This window comes from Episyrphus balteatus, chromosome 3 (genome assembly GCF_945859705.1).
Source record: "Episyrphus balteatus chromosome 3, idEpiBalt1.1, whole genome shotgun sequence".
NCBI lineage: Eukaryota > Metazoa > Arthropoda > Insecta > Diptera > Syrphidae > Episyrphus > Episyrphus balteatus.
Window position 1 is genome coordinate 72,901,699 of NC_079136.1, and position 18,886 is coordinate 72,920,584.

At 30.1% G+C, this 18,886-nt stretch overlaps 1 protein-coding gene, 1 long non-coding RNA gene and 1 pseudogene across 4 annotated transcripts; 1 reads left to right on the forward strand and 2 right to left on the reverse strand.

Moving 5' to 3' along the window:
• Positions 1 to 364: 364 nt before the first annotated feature.
• On the reverse strand, positions 365 to 11,583 carry LOC129915731 (glycerol-3-phosphate dehydrogenase [NAD(+)], cytoplasmic). 3 transcript variants are annotated; one of them, XR_008772360.1, is made up of 9 exons: positions 11,376 to 11,583; positions 11,068 to 11,245; positions 6,820 to 7,026; positions 6,569 to 6,757; positions 6,331 to 6,514; positions 6,109 to 6,262; positions 5,952 to 6,044; positions 1,425 to 1,825; positions 1,020 to 1,348 (listed from the first exon to the last, which is right to left on the reverse strand). XR_008772360.1 is itself a non-coding variant. In XM_055995393.1 (8 exons), the coding sequence occupies exons 1-8, from the start codon at positions 11,417 to 11,419 to the stop codon at positions 1,032 to 1,034; spliced, it is 1,062 nt and encodes a 353-aa protein (XP_055851368.1). In that variant the 5' UTR covers positions 11,420 to 11,582; the 3' UTR covers positions 365 to 1,031. The 3 variants fall into 3 exon arrangements, 2 of the variants coding, with proteins under 2 accessions (XP_055851368.1, XP_055851367.1); XM_055995393.1 differs by lacking the exon at positions 1,425 to 1,825 and having other exon boundaries at positions 365 to 1,044; positions 11,376 to 11,582; XM_055995392.1 differs by having other exon boundaries at positions 1,020 to 1,825.
• A 1,086-nt stretch (positions 11,584 to 12,669) lies between these two features.
• LOC129915745 (uncharacterized) lies at positions 12,670 to 14,332 on the forward strand. The gene is made up of 4 exons (XR_008772363.1): positions 12,670 to 12,936; positions 13,018 to 13,088; positions 13,140 to 13,690; positions 13,775 to 14,332. It is a non-coding gene; the product is annotated as an uncharacterized LOC129915745 (long non-coding RNA).
• Positions 14,333 to 14,444: 112 nt separating this feature from the next.
• Positions 14,445 to 16,176, reverse strand: LOC129915729 (cytoplasmic dynein 1 intermediate chain-like; annotated as a pseudogene).
• Positions 16,177 to 18,886: the final 2,710 nt, after the last annotated feature.

Genomic DNA, 18,886 nt, shown 5'->3' on the forward strand with positions numbered 1-18,886 from the left:
CTCAATCCTTTATTTACATGGGCTACTGTCAAGCCCATAATATTGTGAGATTTGAGATTTGCTATAGTTTTTGGCACCACTTACTGTTTGAACATACATGTATCACAAATAAAAATATAGTTTTAATATATATATACATAAATCCAGGTAATATTTAAAACGTACGTAATAAATACTTAAGAAAAGCCAATTGGTGTCTTTCATCGTAAATAAAAAAATCTTACTTGTCATGAAAATGCTTTCGAGCAGCAAAAAAATCCGCTAAAAAATAAAACTAAACCTGTAATAAGAATAAACTAACAAACCTTAAAGAATTTGAATCAAATCTTATTTCTCCAAAATCCTTGAAAATAAAAAGAAATAATTTAGTGTGTGTAATTTTATTTATTCAACAATAACACTCCCACTTCTTCTCAAAAGCATAATGTGCACTTTAAATTGTACTTTGTTTTGTAATAATCAACATCTTCTTTTTGAACAATGAAATTTGTTCTAAATATAGAACTTTTTTGTAACTATTTTATGTACACTTAAACACACATGCATTTCTATAAAATGTATATTCATAATTTTTGTTCTCCGTTTAAATAAAAACAAAACATAATTTACTACTTACTAATAAAATAATTCTAACAATTGTTTTTTTTAATTTTTTTTGTGGTGGGATTAACAACTCTTGGTAGAAGGTAAAATATTCATTTGGATTTTTTTAATTAAGAACATACATCACAGTTCCAGTGTAAATAAGATATAATGATTGGCAATAAATTGTTGTTGGAGTAATATCATTTTAAATAAAAATTTACAAATACATTTATTTATTTTTTTTTTGTGTTGGGTGGATTCACTATACATTTTTCTGCGAAGACGTAGATATGTAAGATTCTATAGATTTATATCATTGTGTCACCGCATTTTGCTACATATTTATATACTCTCAAGTTAATGAAAATATTATGTATCTTTTTTTTTTTTTTTATTTATTTTTCACTGTACACTATTTTTGAAAGTTGTAAATCAAAACGTTGTTATTACAATTGTTGCCTGTTGGAAAACGAAATAAAATTAAATATCATGAGCATGTGAATAAATTTACTGAGAAAAAAAATCTAACAATGTCGTTTTGTGCATTTTATATAGCAAAACATAAACATATTTAAAAAAAAAATAAACAAGGCAATCAATTTTGATTCAAAACCAATATCATACCTATTTCGTCTGAGTTTATCCGCTTTATCATATAATTGGGGTCACATAAATGTATAAATGTATTTATTTTTTGTATTTTTGTTTTGTTTTCCAAATTCAGTTTTATATGATTTAAGGCCAATTGGAAGTTAATAGTTGTCTAAATTTTGAAAAAAGGAATGAATAACACAAGTATAAATTTTTGTATGTGGATTAAAAAAAAAACAACTGAATACCTCAATCCCTAACGAAAGGTAGCAGAAGTTTTGCATGAAACACACAAAATTATAGAATAATGAAAATTTGAAATGGTTTTTCGATTGATTTGATTGATTGAAAAAACACAACATGTTAGTTTAAAAAATGTATGAATATTAAATTTTATTAATTATTATAATAATAAAAAAAAATTATATACAATTAAATTTTATAAATTTCAATAGGCAGTCTATAACAGAAACATCATTATTTACAAAATAATGATATGGAATGCACACAGATAGATGCACACAAATTCTTAAGCAGTTTTTTTTTTAATTGATTGATTGAACATTCCAAACGTGTCTTCTGGTTGTTATTGCTTCAATGAATATTGTTTAAGAGCTGCTTTTAAAGCTTGGCGGGGTTTAAACGATCCCTACAAAATTAAGATTTTTTTTTTCATTTCACTACATAACAAATAAGAAAGAAAGAAATGATATTTATATTTAAAGAATGGAAGGGATGATATATGACGGTAGGAATATGGTTACAGAGGAAGAGTTTGGATAGGATGATATCTGAAAAATTAAAGAAATTAAGATCAAACATAATAAAAATGAGAAGTAAAATTAAATAGACAACAAATAATTAAAATTATTAAGCAAAAGTAATTACGCTAAAAATTGTTATGCATATAAAGAATCTTAAAGTTAGTTCTAACAATACTGTATAACTACATTTTCTTGTTTATTAAATGTGCAATTGTCATTGAGATTATTTTTTTATTAGGTCGGCAAAATCTTTGATGTGTAATAAATAGTTTGAACTGGAGTTAATCAAATTCATTAAAATTCTTGAGTGTTTAATAGGTCAGGTGTAATTTTAGAGGCACTCTTATCCAAGTTAGAAATTTTAATGTGATAATCTTATATTTTTTAAGCGTTAAGCATTTTAAAACAAATAAGACCAGCTTTTTAAACGCATATATCAGAATGGGTATACTTAACTTATTCGAAAGTCCACAATTTGTTAGAAAATTGCGATTAAGATTATGTACATACCTTAAAAAAAGTTCACCAGAAAAGAAAGAAAAACTCTTGCTTTGAGCTGAGTCTGATTCTTTAGTTACAGTGCTGTTAAAAACATAACGGATTTTGTTGCCATTTTCGTCAATATTGAAATTTTATTGCACAAAACTGGACAAAATTATTCTTTTAATATTTTTTCTATGTCGTTTTTATTTCAGTTAAACATTAAGAAAGACATGCATTTAAGTTGGTTATGATGCCAAAAAGTTCTTAAAATCTCGCACAAAAATAGTTTAGAATAGCCGTCACAATCATCCGACTTGAACCCTTTAGAAAACTTGGGAGCCATCTTTTTGTCACGGGTGGAGTGGAAAAAATCTACTCAATGAGTGCAGTTTTGAGAAATTACTGGAAGCTTATTCTTAAACAAAAATTTCTGGACAAATTGCTTTAAACATTAACATTAAAAAAAACCGTTTAGTTTTCCACAGACGAACTTTTAACTACATTATTTTGTGTTGACATTGTTTAACTGAAATATAAACGACTTAAAAGAAATATTTAAAGAATATTTTTTTATAGTTTTGCTTAATAAAATTTAAATGGATGAAAGTGAAAAAAAAATCCGGAATGTTTTTAGCAGCACTGTAGGTTTCTCTTTATTATTCAGAGAAATGGCTGGTTTGTGGGAGTGGGTAGGAGTTTGCTAATGATACAATAAAATCAAAACGTGTTTTCCTGAAAAACTAAAGAATCGCTTCTCACTAGAAAATGATTAAAAGCTTTTCTCGTTGCAAAGCATTAGACGCAATTGTTTTTAAAGGTGTGATATCGCATCTAAAAAAAAAAACAAAAAAAATAATAACATAGTGCACTAACTATTTCTATAAATCCGAAATAATTTATGCTGTAATTTGAATATCACCTTTTCACGTTTCGATCTAATGGCTAGATAAACAAATTTTTTTTAACGATTTTTAGAAACAATATAGATAATTTTAATGAATCCAATATTAAAATTACTCTAATAAAATGATATCTGAACTATAAAACAATAAATAAAACTTAGGACCACTTATGTCGTAATTCAGAATGAATGTTTACTTAATTGATAAAATATGATAACGTGCCTATCAAGCATTTTAATACTATAAATAAAGTTTATCATTCTTTTAATTAGTTTTCTTTACTTAAGGGTTTGCACTAAGGAAATACAAACTAAGAAAACAAATACTAAGCGCCAAGTTCTTCAACTGAAAACAAAAACGATCGATTTATGAAAGGTAATTGTGTTTTTTTTTTTCATTAAGGAAATAAGTGCAACCTTTCTAAGTAAATATATTTCTAAACTACGTACTTGTAACGTGTCGCTTGAAATAATCTTACCAAGAAAGTTCTTAAACTAAAAGATTGGCGGCAAGGCCAATCATCACAGGGAAACTCATCATATCTTTATATATCATGAGTTAAAATGTATCACATTGTTGGATCGTGATTAATACATGATCACTTCTACCTACGATATGAAAATTAATCACGATCGAACAATGTGATACATTAACTCATGATATGTTATATCTATTAATAAGTAATTTTTTCAAATGAGAAATGAAGATGGCAAATAGGCAAGCCAAAAAAATGTGAGGTAGGTTACTTGGTTAAATATTTATTTGTATATTATTTGTTGTGAGGTAGCGTAGTATGTAGTGTATTAGCTTCTGAAGCTTGATTGGTCTAGTTCAAATATATACTTTGAAATTTATGTTAAATACAATTTCTTGGATATTCTGTTAAAACTTTTTTGAATAGTATACAATTTAGAAAGATTCAAATACAAAAATTACATCACCTTGTAGTGAATGTGAGCCCAATTCACGTCTGCTAGACAAACATTTTTTTAAATATTTGTTATTTGAAATAAGAATCATTAAATTCTTTTTAATAAAAAAAAGTTGGTTATGTTTAAATTTGTTTGTATTCACCTATAAAACTGCAAATTTTACACTTTAATTAAACAAAACCAGGTCATAATAGATTTCAAGTATACGTCCTATATACCTAAAGAGGACTTTTTGATGAACTTCCTCTAAAGAAGAGAGTTGCTCCAAATGAAAGAGATAGAGAATTTATTCTTACCGTACCCCGGCGGCAAGGAATTTGACATAAAAGTTCAGTCAACTTTACTTATATGTATATATACCATTTCAGTATGATTATAAAGTTTAAATAATAAATTGAAGAGTAAAACTGAAACCGTTCCCATACGATTTGTAAAAGAAATAGAAAAACGCGATGAAGAAACTATAAATTTCATCAAATGAGCTAGAATTCTGCTAGGTATCATAATTAATGTAGCTTTACCCCCTATGCACACATGTACCTATATTTTTGATTATAATCACCCCCACTTTCCCACTAAAGTTTTAAACAGGAATTCAGCTGAACCTTAAACTGAGTTCAAATGTTTGGTTTAATTGGTCCGGTTTCACAGTGAAATAGGAATTTCATATCAGTTGAACTTCGTTTAACTAGTTATATTTCCTTATTTAATTTTTATATGGTTTTTCAACTATCTTTCTCTTCTCTTTCCGAGGTGAAACAAAAAGAAATATTAAGTGTTGTTGACAATACGTGGAGTTATTATTTTTTTTTTTTGAAAGTATACAAATTCTTTGATTCTGATTAGGAAGTAAAAGAAAAATATAAAAAATGAATAGACAAAAGCTTTTGTTTTTTAATAAATACTTTTTTCTGATAAAAAAAAATATTGCGGGCTAGTAAATAGACTAGAAGTGTGTCCAAAGGTTTAAACGGAAAATACCTACAGTCGTTTAATTTACACTAGAAATTGAACTCAGTTCAATTAATTGTTAAACTGAATTTTGAACCACAAGATTAGTTTAAACTTCACTTTGAAACTGGGGGGTATAGTTTTTTCAAAATCTGTTACCTTTCGCTATATTTTACCAATTTTCTTTAAAAAAAAAAACATTTGTTGGCATAAATAAGAATAGAAACAGAAAAAGTATAAGACAATGCATTGAAACAGGAAGAATACAAAAATGAAATAACATATTTACAAACGAAAAAAGAAACAAAAATGAAGCAGATGCAAAAAAAAACATATTTTCATTACTTTCAATAACATGAAGGATTTTGTTTGGTTTGTTTTTTGTTTTATTATTATTAATAAAATTGTACATTTTTGTTCTAATAGTTACCATTTTTTTTAACTAGTTGAGATATAGTTGCATTTTGAGGAAAAAAAATAACAAAATAACAAATAAAAACAGTACATTACGTAAAAAGTAATACATAAGTTTGAAAAAAAGACTTTACATAAAAAGTAAAATCATGCAAAAGATTGAATTATAAAGAAATATTCATACAGTTTCAACATACATACATACATTATACATAAATTGTTTGAAATAGTATAGAAACTTATAACAAAAAAAGGCGGCAAGGAATATTCCAATAAATATTTGAGTGGACTACAAAAATTAATCTGGATCTACTAGGCATCATACTTACATGTGTTCGGGATGGGAACGTATGCAATCGATAAGTTGTGTTGCCTTAAGTTCACCTATGCAAATTCTATGGATAGCAGTAAATAGGGGGAATCTGCAAAAAAGAAAAAATTATTTAGTTTTGGAAAATCTGTTAAAAAGAAATTATTTAAACATACTTCTCTTCCATTTTCTTTGCTTTTAACATGTAGTTGACTTCTTCAGCAGTAAATGGTCCTTGCAACTTCTGTCCATTTAACATCTCTACTTCAAGTTCTTTGATTGATTTGCCAGTCTTTACAAAAGCCTCTGATACTTTACGGTTACGTCCTCCTAAGTTTCCAAGAAGACAAAAATATGTGTCACAGTTCATTTCAATAGGAAGAAATATAAGAGTATACCATAGCAAGTAGTAATTAAATCAGCTACACCACAACTTTCAAAGAAGGTGGCCAATTTGCTGCCAGGATAGAAAATATCAACGAATCGAATCATTTCCATTAATCCCAAGCGAATGACAGCGGCTTTTGTGTTATCACCAAGACCTAATCCATCGACGAAACCTGCACCACAAGCAACAATGTTCTACGAGCCAAAATTATAAATAAATTGTTTGGGTAAAAAATCAATTTTCCAAACCTTAAGTGCTCCGCAAACTTCAACAGCGTCAACATCATCAACAACAACAACCCTAAAATGATCGGCTTGGAAAATATCTCGGAGAATTTTGCCGTATTTGATGTCCTTGCAGCCAATAGTGGTTTCACAGAAGTTTTCTTCAGCTACTTCATTGGCCAAATTGGCTCCCATCAAAACAGAGCATGGAATCTTTAATTTAAAAAATGGATTAAAAAAAAATATAATATTTAAATGCCTCTATAGAAACTTACTTTGAGATGTCGGGTAATAATATGAGAAATTAAATCAATACCGCCACCTTCGGCTTTGTCGAAACCTTTAATGAGTGAAATGGCAACGGCAGTTGGCTTAATTTTGCCCAAGAGACTGGCACAGAAATTACGAATAAATTGATGTGGTACAACGAAGATAAGAATATCGGCAACCTTAGCTGCTTCAACAATATCAGGAACGGCTACCTGGAAGAGAGAAATTTGCACATACATAAATATATTTTCATTATGACAAAAAAAATACAGATAAATTGAATTTTTATGGTGACGTTTGCTGGTAAGTTATTTTTGTTTTATTATACGTTTTACTACTTGCGTTCGTAAAACTAAATAATAATTAGCCTTTTCAATAAGTATTTGCAACAATTTATGTCTAATAGTTCAATAGCCTTAATTATGAATGAGTTAGTGTTTTTATTTGTTGTCTTTTTTGCGAGCGTCATATATATTTTATATTTCTTTTTAATTTGAGTAGGTACATCGTTTTTTTGTAACATTTAAGTTTTTTTTTTGTATCGTATACTTGGATGGAGTTAACCTTGTTTTATTTCAAATGACTTCGACAAAAAAGGTTTAGTAACGAGATGTTATATCATACAGCCAGATGTGCAAAACAACAATCAGGTCATGTGTTATTTTATATTAATATTCTTCCTGAACAAAAAAGTTTTTCAACTTTTGATCATTTATAACTTCCTGTGATGGGAGAGATGGTAATTTGCATTGTGATTCTGTACAGTTGTAGGTATTCGAGTAAAGAGAATTTGATATTTTTTGTTGTTATCTTCTCATAGATAATTTGCAGTTGGATTCAGATTATAACAATCTTCAATCAAAACTTCGGACTTCATAGAAGACTGTTTATATCGTTTTCGTTAGAGATAAATAAAGTTTTGCTTGGCTTTAGAATACAAAAATTTCTATGGCTTACGCAGGTCAACGACTGTTCTACTTAACAAAATCAACAAAAAAAAAAAAACATTAATTTCTGGGGTCTTTTCGATTTCCAGTGTAATTTTTGAGTTACAAAAATAAACATTTGTGTAAGAAACAATCTTCTCAACAATATACATATGAATATTTACAGCCAGTACACATCACACTGCATTACTGCATTTATATCTGATAACATGCAACAGCGTTGTAGAACTTCAGAAAATTATTATCACAAAAAAAAAACACAACTAGATTCAAAAAAGAGCTTAGTTATCTTATGTTGAAATTAGGCTGGCATTAAAGCACTGTGTAATAAAAGTGTACCAAGTTCAAAGGATTTGTCTTAAATTTTTATCAATCAATTTTGTATTATTTTCTTGGCAATTTTCCCTTTAATTACCGATTTTTAGAATTATTTGAAGACTTGCCAAGTAAACAATTAAAATTTGATTGATACAAACCGGAAATGTAGATACAAGAGTTTCAAACACCTCAAATTTAAAAAAATACGCCGTCAAGTCAATTGCGTATTGGAATACTATATTATGTATTTATTTAGTTAAAGAGTGTTTTTTTTTTTACAAGAAAGAGCACAAATGAAATGGTACCATTGCATCAATGGAAAATGTATGCATTATTTAAAACTGCATAAGAATGGTCAAATGGTTGCGAATTTTCTATAGGAATGGAATTCGTGATAATGCCGATTATTTGTTCATTAAAAATAATCTTTTATATGTAATCTGGCTTCAAAATAAATTATAGTTGTTCCACTGCTATATTGTAAAACTTCTTGAAGACATAACAGTTGAATATAAAAAGGGTCATGTCAATCTACTTTTTCTGAAAGGTATTTGATAAAGTGAATCAGAATTTATGTATTCAAGTGGAAATTGAAAAAAATGAATTTGGTGACCCAGCTTAAAAGTGATTAAACTAATTATCTGTCCGACAGAATGCAAAGTGTTGTTTCTTTTGGTGAGAACTCACTTGTTGTGCAAGAAATCCCACAGGGATCAATTCTTGAAACAATTTTTTTTGTATGTTCCTCAACAGCGCAAACTGATAACGCTAATTGTACCAATAATATCTTATACTGCAATCGTGTATAGTGATCAGGTGATCATAATTCTCTCTCTAAGCGCAAATTAAAAATGATGCAGTTTAAGTCCATGGGTTACGCAGACATGATCACGTGTCTAGGTTGTCCAGAAATTTATTTGGAAGTACTAAGCAGATGTACATTAATACAAGAAAATTTTTCTTCTTAAATAAATAAATAATTACTAAATTGTATGTCCCCATCATAGTAAAGAAACAGGCTATCATCTAATCGATCCGCTAGAAGCATCAATATCGTACAATTTCCCCACAATTTTTTGAACTAGTCCCATTTTATTATATATGCTGTCAAAATTTGGAAATCTCTCCCACTCTCTATCAAACTAATTGGTAACCCAAATAATTTCAAATCCACTATCTTTCTCCACTTCTCGGTCTACAAAGAATACTCTTACTTTTTTAATTTCTTAGCTTTAGTACAATAAATTAGTACAATAAATTTAGCTAAACAGTTTATAGTACTACATAAGTACTTTAAAAGATAAAATCTTACCGTAACTTCCTCTTATTTTAATAAAAAAAAAAAATGAAATTAATAACCTCTTCTTATTCTTTTCTTTTAATCATACAACAAAAAAACTTGAAGTGTTAAGTCTATGAAGATTCTCTATCAGAGAAAAACCGGAATTTTAAATGCTATATTTTTTGCAATTTCTTAAAAATAAAATAAAATCCTAATAGGTACCTACGTAAACTTTCTGTATCTTTCAAATAAATCAAAAATTATGAAAATTCTTTGCGGGAAGTCAGTTAACCAAATTAGAGACACAATTCCTATTATTAAGATGTTTTTTTTTTTTTTTTTTTTACTGTATACCTATGTTTTAAAGTTGTGATTTAACAATAAAGTTAAGGTACTTAATCTCATTATTACTGTCACACTACATTTTTTAACAAACATGTTAATACAATTATCGACTATCTATTTACCTACACATGTTGCATCTCAAACCATTATAACCAACTTCAAAAAAAGTGTAAACATTTATGAATAGTAGAGAATTATTATCTTAATTGTGTTTATTAATCAAAACATTTTTAAATTCCTAATAATACTTCATTCTTCAAATATTTACACAATTTTTTATAGTAAATAAAGAGAGATAACCAAAATTGACAAAACTTAATAAACTCATGGCCAAGTAGACAAACACGAGTATTAAGTATGATAACGCTGTATAGAGTATAGAGATGATTGTTGTCTACTTGGAGCATCGCCAAAATGAGAGAAAAAAAAATTGTAATTTCAGCAACAAAAAAAAAATAATTTCAAAAAATATTTGTTAGCAATGTTTTTTGCAAGGAAATTGTTATTTAACCTGAAAAAAATATGTTGCCAAAAAATCATACATATTAACTACTAATGTACGTATTATATTCATCTCTCAGAATTTGTTCACTTTTTCATGGAGGGGGAGGGGGGAGGCACAGTAAATGGAGTTCATATGAATTAAATCAATGTCAATGTCAACTGGCACTGTTAACAAAAAACAATTTCCATACAAAAAAATACTGAAATAATCAATAAAAAAAAGTTGCCACAAAAAACAATTCATTTGAGAGGAAAAATAATTATTGCAAAATTTTATCTTATCTTTTTTTACTAAGGGCCAAAGAACAAATTCAATAAAAAAAACTTATTATCAGTTTGCATATGAAAGTACAAATAAAATAAAAAAGAGCTTTTATTTCATTTACTTTTACTGATAAAAGTGACAAGAATAGAAACAAAAGGAAAAGTTTTTTTTTTATTGTGAATCCTTATTCACAACTTTTTCCCCCTCATCATCAATATGTACCTAGTTCACTGTTATCGTCAATTGACCTTGCACTTTCCTGTCAGCTTACAGAAGCTATACACCAATGTGTATCTTTTTTTTATATGTAATTAAAACAAATATAAGAAACAAAGATTCTTTTTTTTACTTATTCTTGAATTAGATAACCTTTACGTAAGAAAAAAAAAAATAAAATAAAAATGCTCTAATGACCATGAGATGGCCAATGCCATTCATTTTCCCTTCAAAGATGTGCATCTTCACAAACACAAACAACAACAACAACTTAGCTTCTTTGCATAATAATATAGAAAGAAATGCATCTTTGCTTCCCACGTTTATATTAATAAAACTTATTCAATATTATTATTTAATGACAAATTAGACTTACGACATTTGGTGGCAATTTATGTCCAGGTAGATATTTAACATTTTCATGAGTAGTGTTTATGATTTCGGTCAATTTTTTGCCATCGATCATTTCCTCATAAACAAACATTGTAACTCTTTCATCGTATTGTGGCAATTTAGCTGCATTAGCTCCAACAATTTTAGCAATTGCTGAACCCCTGCAAAGAAGCGAACCATGTGTGTTATATAATGGCGAGATTAGAGGGGACGACGACATTCGCATATTGCAAGTTATCATTTTTTCTGTAAATTTAATACAGATTTTGGAATGGAAAATGTGTGTCTTACCAGTTTCCAGAGCCCACAATGCAAACGGAAATTTTCTCTGCCATATTGTTGTTGGTTTTTAATAAATTATTAAATAAAGCTCTCAAATAAAAAATTATTTATAATTGTGCAGCGAACCGTCCAAATCGACACGAAAACACTAACTGAATGCGCGGTGGGAAAAAGTGTTCGTCGTCGTCGTCTCCCGTCTCCCAATTAGATTTGGTTTATAAAATGTTTTTATATATTATATTTAAAAACAGTTTAACAAAAGTGTAAAGTGTGATTAAGCTTTTTTTTTGTGTGTTGTTTTTGTATTCGCAACAAAGGTTTGTTTCGTAGTTTTTGTTTTACCTTATCGTATATTAATACCTATAAATTGTATGTATAGATTAGTTGGAAAGAAAATGTAAGTAGGTATGTATAACTTTATTAAGTTAAGTGACGTCGTCGGTCGTCGGCTAGTCGAATACTTTTAAAATTTAATTTTGTTTAAAATTAGAATTTTTAGATTTATTTTGTGTATAGCTTTTCTTTGTAAAGTCCAAGTTCAAAGGTGTTTTTTTTTTTGTTCATGTACTCATTTGTTTTTATTTCAAGTATTTTTTTTTTGTCAAGTGTTTTTTTCAGAATTTTTTCTATGCAAAATTTAGTTGCTATTTTTTTTTTCTTATCAATTTGACGGTTTGTTTTGTGTTTTTACTTTCGTGATAAGAAAATGAATGCATTCAGTTATATTTGACTAGTATACTTGGGAACCGTTCACACTTGACTTTATGATTTGACTACTTTGTCTGCTTCTACATGAAGACGCACGAGATGCACATAAGAGGAAAGGAGAAATCGATCTTTCTCTCTCCCTTGTTCTTATGTGCATCTTGTGCGTGTACGTCTTCGTGTAGAAGTCGTCTTTTAAACTGCAATTTTTTACTTCCTCTATAGGACAGTTATTGGTTTCGTGTCGAAAAAAAAATCAAAACATTAGGGGTATTCACGATCCGGTGCAACGAAAAGGTGTAAAATTGCTAAATTTTATTTTTGTACTACTACAACTGTGCAGACAAATTTTGCACCATTGTATTTTATTTTTGCAATAGGGTTAGGGTATAGTAAAAGTGCAAAAGTGTAAAAAAATTGTAGTCTTTATATTTAGCTGGAGGTCTATTACGTAATACGAAACGAGCGGCAAGTCAATGATACTGAAGTAAACGATAGTCACGACAAAGAGTTATTTTGTAAAACGATAAAGTCGTTTGGCCAAACTAAAGCCATAACTACAATAGGTGTGTTTTTTTGTTTATCTATATAGATTTTGTGCAAAAAAACGACATCGAGATTTTTGAAATGAAAACAATTTACGTGTTAATTACAACAAAAACTTTATCTGTATAGATTTTTGAAAAATCCAGATAATTATCCAGATTTTACTTTCTCTCGATAGAAAACAGTACTGCCAAGGTACATTACACTTATTAAATGTCAGATTCCAATAAACGACAGCTGCAGTTGACAGATATATGACAAAAAAAATTTAATATTTAAAATTGAATTCAATTAGGAATAACAAACAACACAAATCAATGTAAGTATAAGCATATTTTTTGGAAAAAGATGAAAATTGTACGATAAACTTTGGTTTTTTTTTTAAATTTAATAATTGTAGGATTCACGTGTTTGCAAGAGTGCGATATCTTTCCCAAAATTAAAGAGAAAAACCTGAAAAGGAGATGGAAAGTAAATCAATTTATTCTTACAATGAGCTAGCGTATTTAACTTTTTTTCTAGGAATTATTTCACAAAAGAAGAATTCTGTGTACTGTCCGCTTGGGTCTTAATCGTGTCGGTACCTTCAACCCTCACAGCCAAAATGTAATGTAAAATTCTCTTGAAAAGCCCGCTCGTTTGCGAAAACGTCTATTCTTAGACGATCAACATGAATAAATGATAACAAAGCTCTTGTTGTTAATAAATTGCCTCATTAGAATGCCCACCACAGAAACAGTCTCTTACATTTTTAAAATGATACACGTCATGTATGTGCGCTGCGAAGAAAAGCAAATACAAACATACCTCCCGAAAAATATTCCCCCAGGAAACACTTTTCATCCCAAACAGCAGACAGCAACAAGCAAGACAATCCTAACATTGCATTATGCAGCTCATTCAACACCCAAAAATCCTTCAGCTCCCGTTGATGAAAAACCATTTTATAAGAGATCGCTTCACTGCGTTCAAACTTGGACGACATGTGCATGATAAGTGAAGTGTGGAAACAAATGGCATGTTGAAAGTGGTAATTGTTTCAGAGCATCATTTAGCTCCCCAATTGGTTGCAGGTAATATTTTTATTGATTCTCCTTTTTTGGTTCAATATATTCCTTATGTACTCTGCCTGCATTGATGTCGTTTTGTTTCTGTAGGACATGTCTTCTACAAATGGGTCTAAAGCCCCCATCGAGATCCCGAGAAAATCTGCATGAATCTTCTTCGCAATTGCTTTCCCCTCCTAAACAGTTATGCAGAGGGAGGAATTAAGGCAAAACACATGGATTCCCAACCCAACTTAACCAACCCTACAACTGGACATCCGGGTCTGAACAACTCGAGTACAGCAGACTTTTTAAACTAAGTTTATCCATGTATTATATTTGTTTATATTTTATAACTTTGTCATTATTATTAAACGTTAGACCCCCTTTGTGCCATCAAAATTTTAAATGTATCTTAGAAATAAGTTATTTTATTATTAAATTGCAAATTGCAAAATTAAAACGTAATCCGTTTTGCTTTTTCTCATTAAGATTTATCTGACAAGTTTCCAATCCGATATGAAAATTAAATGAACAAATTTGTGCGCGCCTCACTGCATAATCTCGGAACTGCACTTTTACATCAGACTTACAAAATGTTTCCATAAAAAATTCAACACATAACTTTGTATTAGTTTTTAGAAATAAATAACATACTCAAAGAAAGAATTACTCAGCTTTTGACAAAATTTACCTATATATTTATTTAACATTTAACATTTTTGTTTCATGTTTTTTTTTTTTTTTTCATAAGTAGGTACCTACTCAGTAAATACTCTTTTACTAATTTTCATTATCATACATACACAAAAAAAAAAAAAACAATCACCGATGCCGAGGGCACTTCGGTATTCCATAAATCAAGGCGACCACTGCCGTCGACAGAAGCCAACAAGGCGGGATGAATTGAAGACCATAACATAATTTGAATTTTCTTCAAATGAATATAATGGTTTAGTGTCCTACAAGTAAATACAAAAAATGTAATACATATTGGTCGTTATAGTAGATATTAAATTTCACCTTAAGACTCCATAACTTAATTGTCCAATCAATGGACGATGTAAGAAACAAATCACCAAAATCTGTTGTAGATTGATTTGGATGAGTTGATATTCCCGTCACTGGACCCAAATGTTTCTCACAGACTTCAGACACACCCGAACGTATTCCATGTCGATAAGCTTGAGTAGAAACAACAATTTATTTATAAGCAAATGGAAAATCACAACAAACTTTTACCATAATAAACATTGCCATCTTCACTACCCATAACCAGATTGTTAATCTCATTCGATGGAAAGGACATGCAACTGATAGCAATTGGGTTCGATTGCCGTGGCTGCAATTCCAGTGTATCTTGCGGCATTGACAACATATCCAAACTCCATGAGCAAAGCTTGCCATCGGATGAGATCGATAACACATTGTCTGCATTCTGTGTGCCAACCATTTGCAAACAATACACTGGATGCGTATGTGCAGTTGCACTTAGAGGTGTCCTCTGGTCCTCTGGATGGGTGTGCGCTTTTCCACTCGATTATTCCATAATACAATATGACCGGAATACGTTCCACCGAGTATAAGGTTTTGATTGAATTTAGCAAAGCATGTTGACATAACGGCACTTTGACAATGGAATACATCTTCGGGTGTTTGTTTTTTATATTTTGTGTTCCAGACCATTACAACACCATCTGGTTCATTGTGACTCTCCTTAAAAAAGTTAGTGGGTTTTAGATAGAATCGTAGAAAAAAAATACAAATGCAAACCTCATTATTGTGATATGAAACAACAACCAGTTCAGGAAAATGTGTTGACCAATCCATTGAAGTGACGCATCGATTCTTAGACCATCGGTCTTCGTGGAAATCTCGATTCAATGAGAACCTAGCATGTGTCCTCTCATCGTTTGACTCCTATCACCACCTCCAATGTATTCGGTGTAGATGTCGACATTCTCAGATAGAGCCCTTTCGATGACACGTCCAGCGGGTAAAACAAACCTTTGAAAGTCCCCCGACAAGATGATCATCTGTTTTTGTTCTTCCGATAGTTCCTTAACTGAAAGCACAAATGTTAAATTAATGTAAAGAGAGGAGAGAAAAAATTCACTTACTTTATTTTTCTCTTCAGGTTCTTTTTTGTGTTCAAGTGGTGTTATGGCTGATGCAACTTCCTTCATAGTGGGCAAACCATGTGGTAGAATTTCTGGTGGTAGTTTGGAATGGAAACCATTGTCGATGTGTGGCAGCGATCTCTGTTCGTCATCTCCTTGGGCATCATAAGTAAGCATAGGTAAAACAGGAACAATTCTACAATTTTTTTTGTTTGTTTTTTTTTTTCTCTCATTTTGTTTAGAGCTTTGTTTTATTATAAATTTTAATTTTTTAAATAAAAAAGCAAAAGCAAACTTTTTGACAGACAGTTGTCAAAGTTAATGTTCAGTGCTGCCAAACTTTAACACGGATTCCAAAAATCTCGATGTCGTTTTTTTGCACAAAATCTATATAGATAAACAAAAAAACACACCTAATATGACTTAAAAAGTGAAAAATTGGGAAATTACAAAAGTAAAATTTTTTTATTTCTTTCTAGCACTATTTGTTTTTGGAAAAAACTATAAAAATTGTTTTTTAAACCAAAAAATAAGCTTTCTGCATCATTATTTTTAATTTTGTGGTCGGAAAAACTGTCACAAAATGAGTTTTAAAATTTTCACTTTTTGACTTTTTTTCAAAAAGTGGCCATTGTAGTTATACCTTAACTTTGAACATTAACATTAAAAAATCCGGTTAGTTTTTCACAGCCGAAATTCTGGCTTTACTTCATTTTTCAATGTTTGTATGTGATCAGGGTCGAACTACGGCAACGAATGCCGTAGTTCGACCCCAGTATTTTCTGTTGAAATTGCTTAACTGATATGAACGTACTAGGAAAAATAATAATGCTGGATTTACATACGTCTGCATGCAGAAAAGTAAAGGGGGATAGATTATATACCTGAATTCCGAACGTATGAAGGAGAGGCATTGATGAAGACGAACATAATCTGCATTTATGAAGATCTCAGCATTTTCATCTGCTCTCTCTATCCAACATCTGTGGTTCTTAAATACTGTGTCTCCTTTCAATGCAGATCTGGAAATGCAGACGTATGTAAATCCACCATAAAACAATAGGGGTATTCACGATCTGGTGCAACAGGCCTAGTAAAAGTGTAAAATTTTATTTTTTTACAATAGATCGCGAACGCACCTCTTCTTATCTATAGTAAATATTAAATGGAATCCATGATATGATTTATATAAGCTTCACTCTTTTTTTTTACGGAGTTGTCTTTCCACCGACGCTTCTTCTTTTTTTTCAATTTTTTTATAATTTCAATCTTTGTTGTGTTCGGGTTAATTTATTTTCACAAATTACATCAAAAGAAACAAAATAAAAAAGAATAAGAATAAAAAAGATGAACTGTTCATCATGGGTGACACGCGACGGCGCGCTGCCATCTGTCAAAAAAAAATTTACACCATTGTATTTTTATTTTGCAATAGGGTTAGGGTATAGCAAAAGTGCAAGACCATTGTAAAATTTCAATCGATATATTTTGTTGTTGTAGTGTTGTAAGATTTTACACTTTTGCACTTTTGCAATGATACAAGACCAGTTGCATCGGATCGTGAATACCCCTAATATTTTGTTCCAGTTTTGTGTTATAAAATTTTATTTGATGAAAATGACAAAAAATCCGGAATGTTTTTAGCAGCACTGATCTATAGGACTATTCACGATCCGGTGCAACGAAAAGGTGTTAAATTGCTAAATTTTATTTTTCTACTACAACAACTACAAAAGACAAATTTTACACCATTGTATTTTATTTTTGCAATAGGGTTAGGGTATAGCAAAAGTGCAAAAGTATAAAAAAAAATTGTAGTCTGTATATTTGGCTGTTTAAATTTAAGAAAATGTTACACTTTTGCAACTATACAAGATCATTTGCATCGAATCGTGAATACCCCTTAACAAATAGTAGTTTAATTTCTACTGAAAAAATAAACTCTTCTTTGGTAAATGGGAGGAAAAGAGCGCGATGTATGCAATGCACAAAGTTTGGTCTCTTTTGTTATGTGCAACATGTTTTGACTTTTGCTGCATTTTATATTTTCTAGTGAAACCTTATAGCCACAGCAACCATAGGTACTTTGTTAAGCAATTATCTTTGAATTGTGAGTTCGACTTTTTCTCTGTACATTCTGTATATGGCCATTGGTAACGAATGTGTGAGTTTTTAGCTTCTGCTGGTCTAAATTTTTGAGTAAAATTTTTGTGGATCTACAGGGCTATTCTGGAGTTGTGATGCTCACAAGTCACAATTTTTTGTGAGGTTATTTTTGTGAGGTTTCTTATGAGGCTGTCACAATTTGGTATTCTGCGAAAAACCTCATAAGAAACCTCACAGCAAATTCACCAAAGAAGAGGTGAGTTTTTATTTTGACAGCCAGCTGATTTGTCAGAACAATTCAGATAAGAAAAAACAACACATTTTGAATATAAATAAAAATCTACTATTTTTTCATATATTTTCGATATATACATTCTTCCAAGGAAATATAATCAATTCCCGAAAGGCACGACATGTATTCAATATGCTCTATTCGCTGGACACAAATGCTAGAGTTGTAGACCTTCAACAGAGTTTTGGTCCTCGAGAGTGTCGCTCACAATATCATTGCCAACGAAGACGCCAAAAAAAACAAACTATTACCGCAAGTTTACGGTCATGTGGAAGTCATTTTTGCTGTTGATGGATGCCTATGTAGAAACTCCACAAAAATCTTTGAAGGTGCTTAGGGTGTCTTCTTGGAATTGGTTATTGATTTTGATTTTTTTCTGCAATAAGATGCAACAAAACAAAATCTAATTCAATTTTTGTTAAATCAAAAATAAAAACAAAACTTAAAATTGTTCCCAAAATATTTATGGAAACAAAAAATATCAAAACTCTAGTAATTTGTGAGTAGTGACCTGCTCTGAAGGAGATCACAATTTTAACAATTTTTATGAGGCTCACAAGTTGTGAGGGTACCCCAGAATTCGAAAAACCTCACAAAATCAAACTCACCAGACCTTATGAGGTTCTTGTGACTGTGAGGTTTTCGTTAGAATACGAAAAAGTCACAAAATCGAGTTCAACTCGAGTTATGAGGTTATTGTGACTT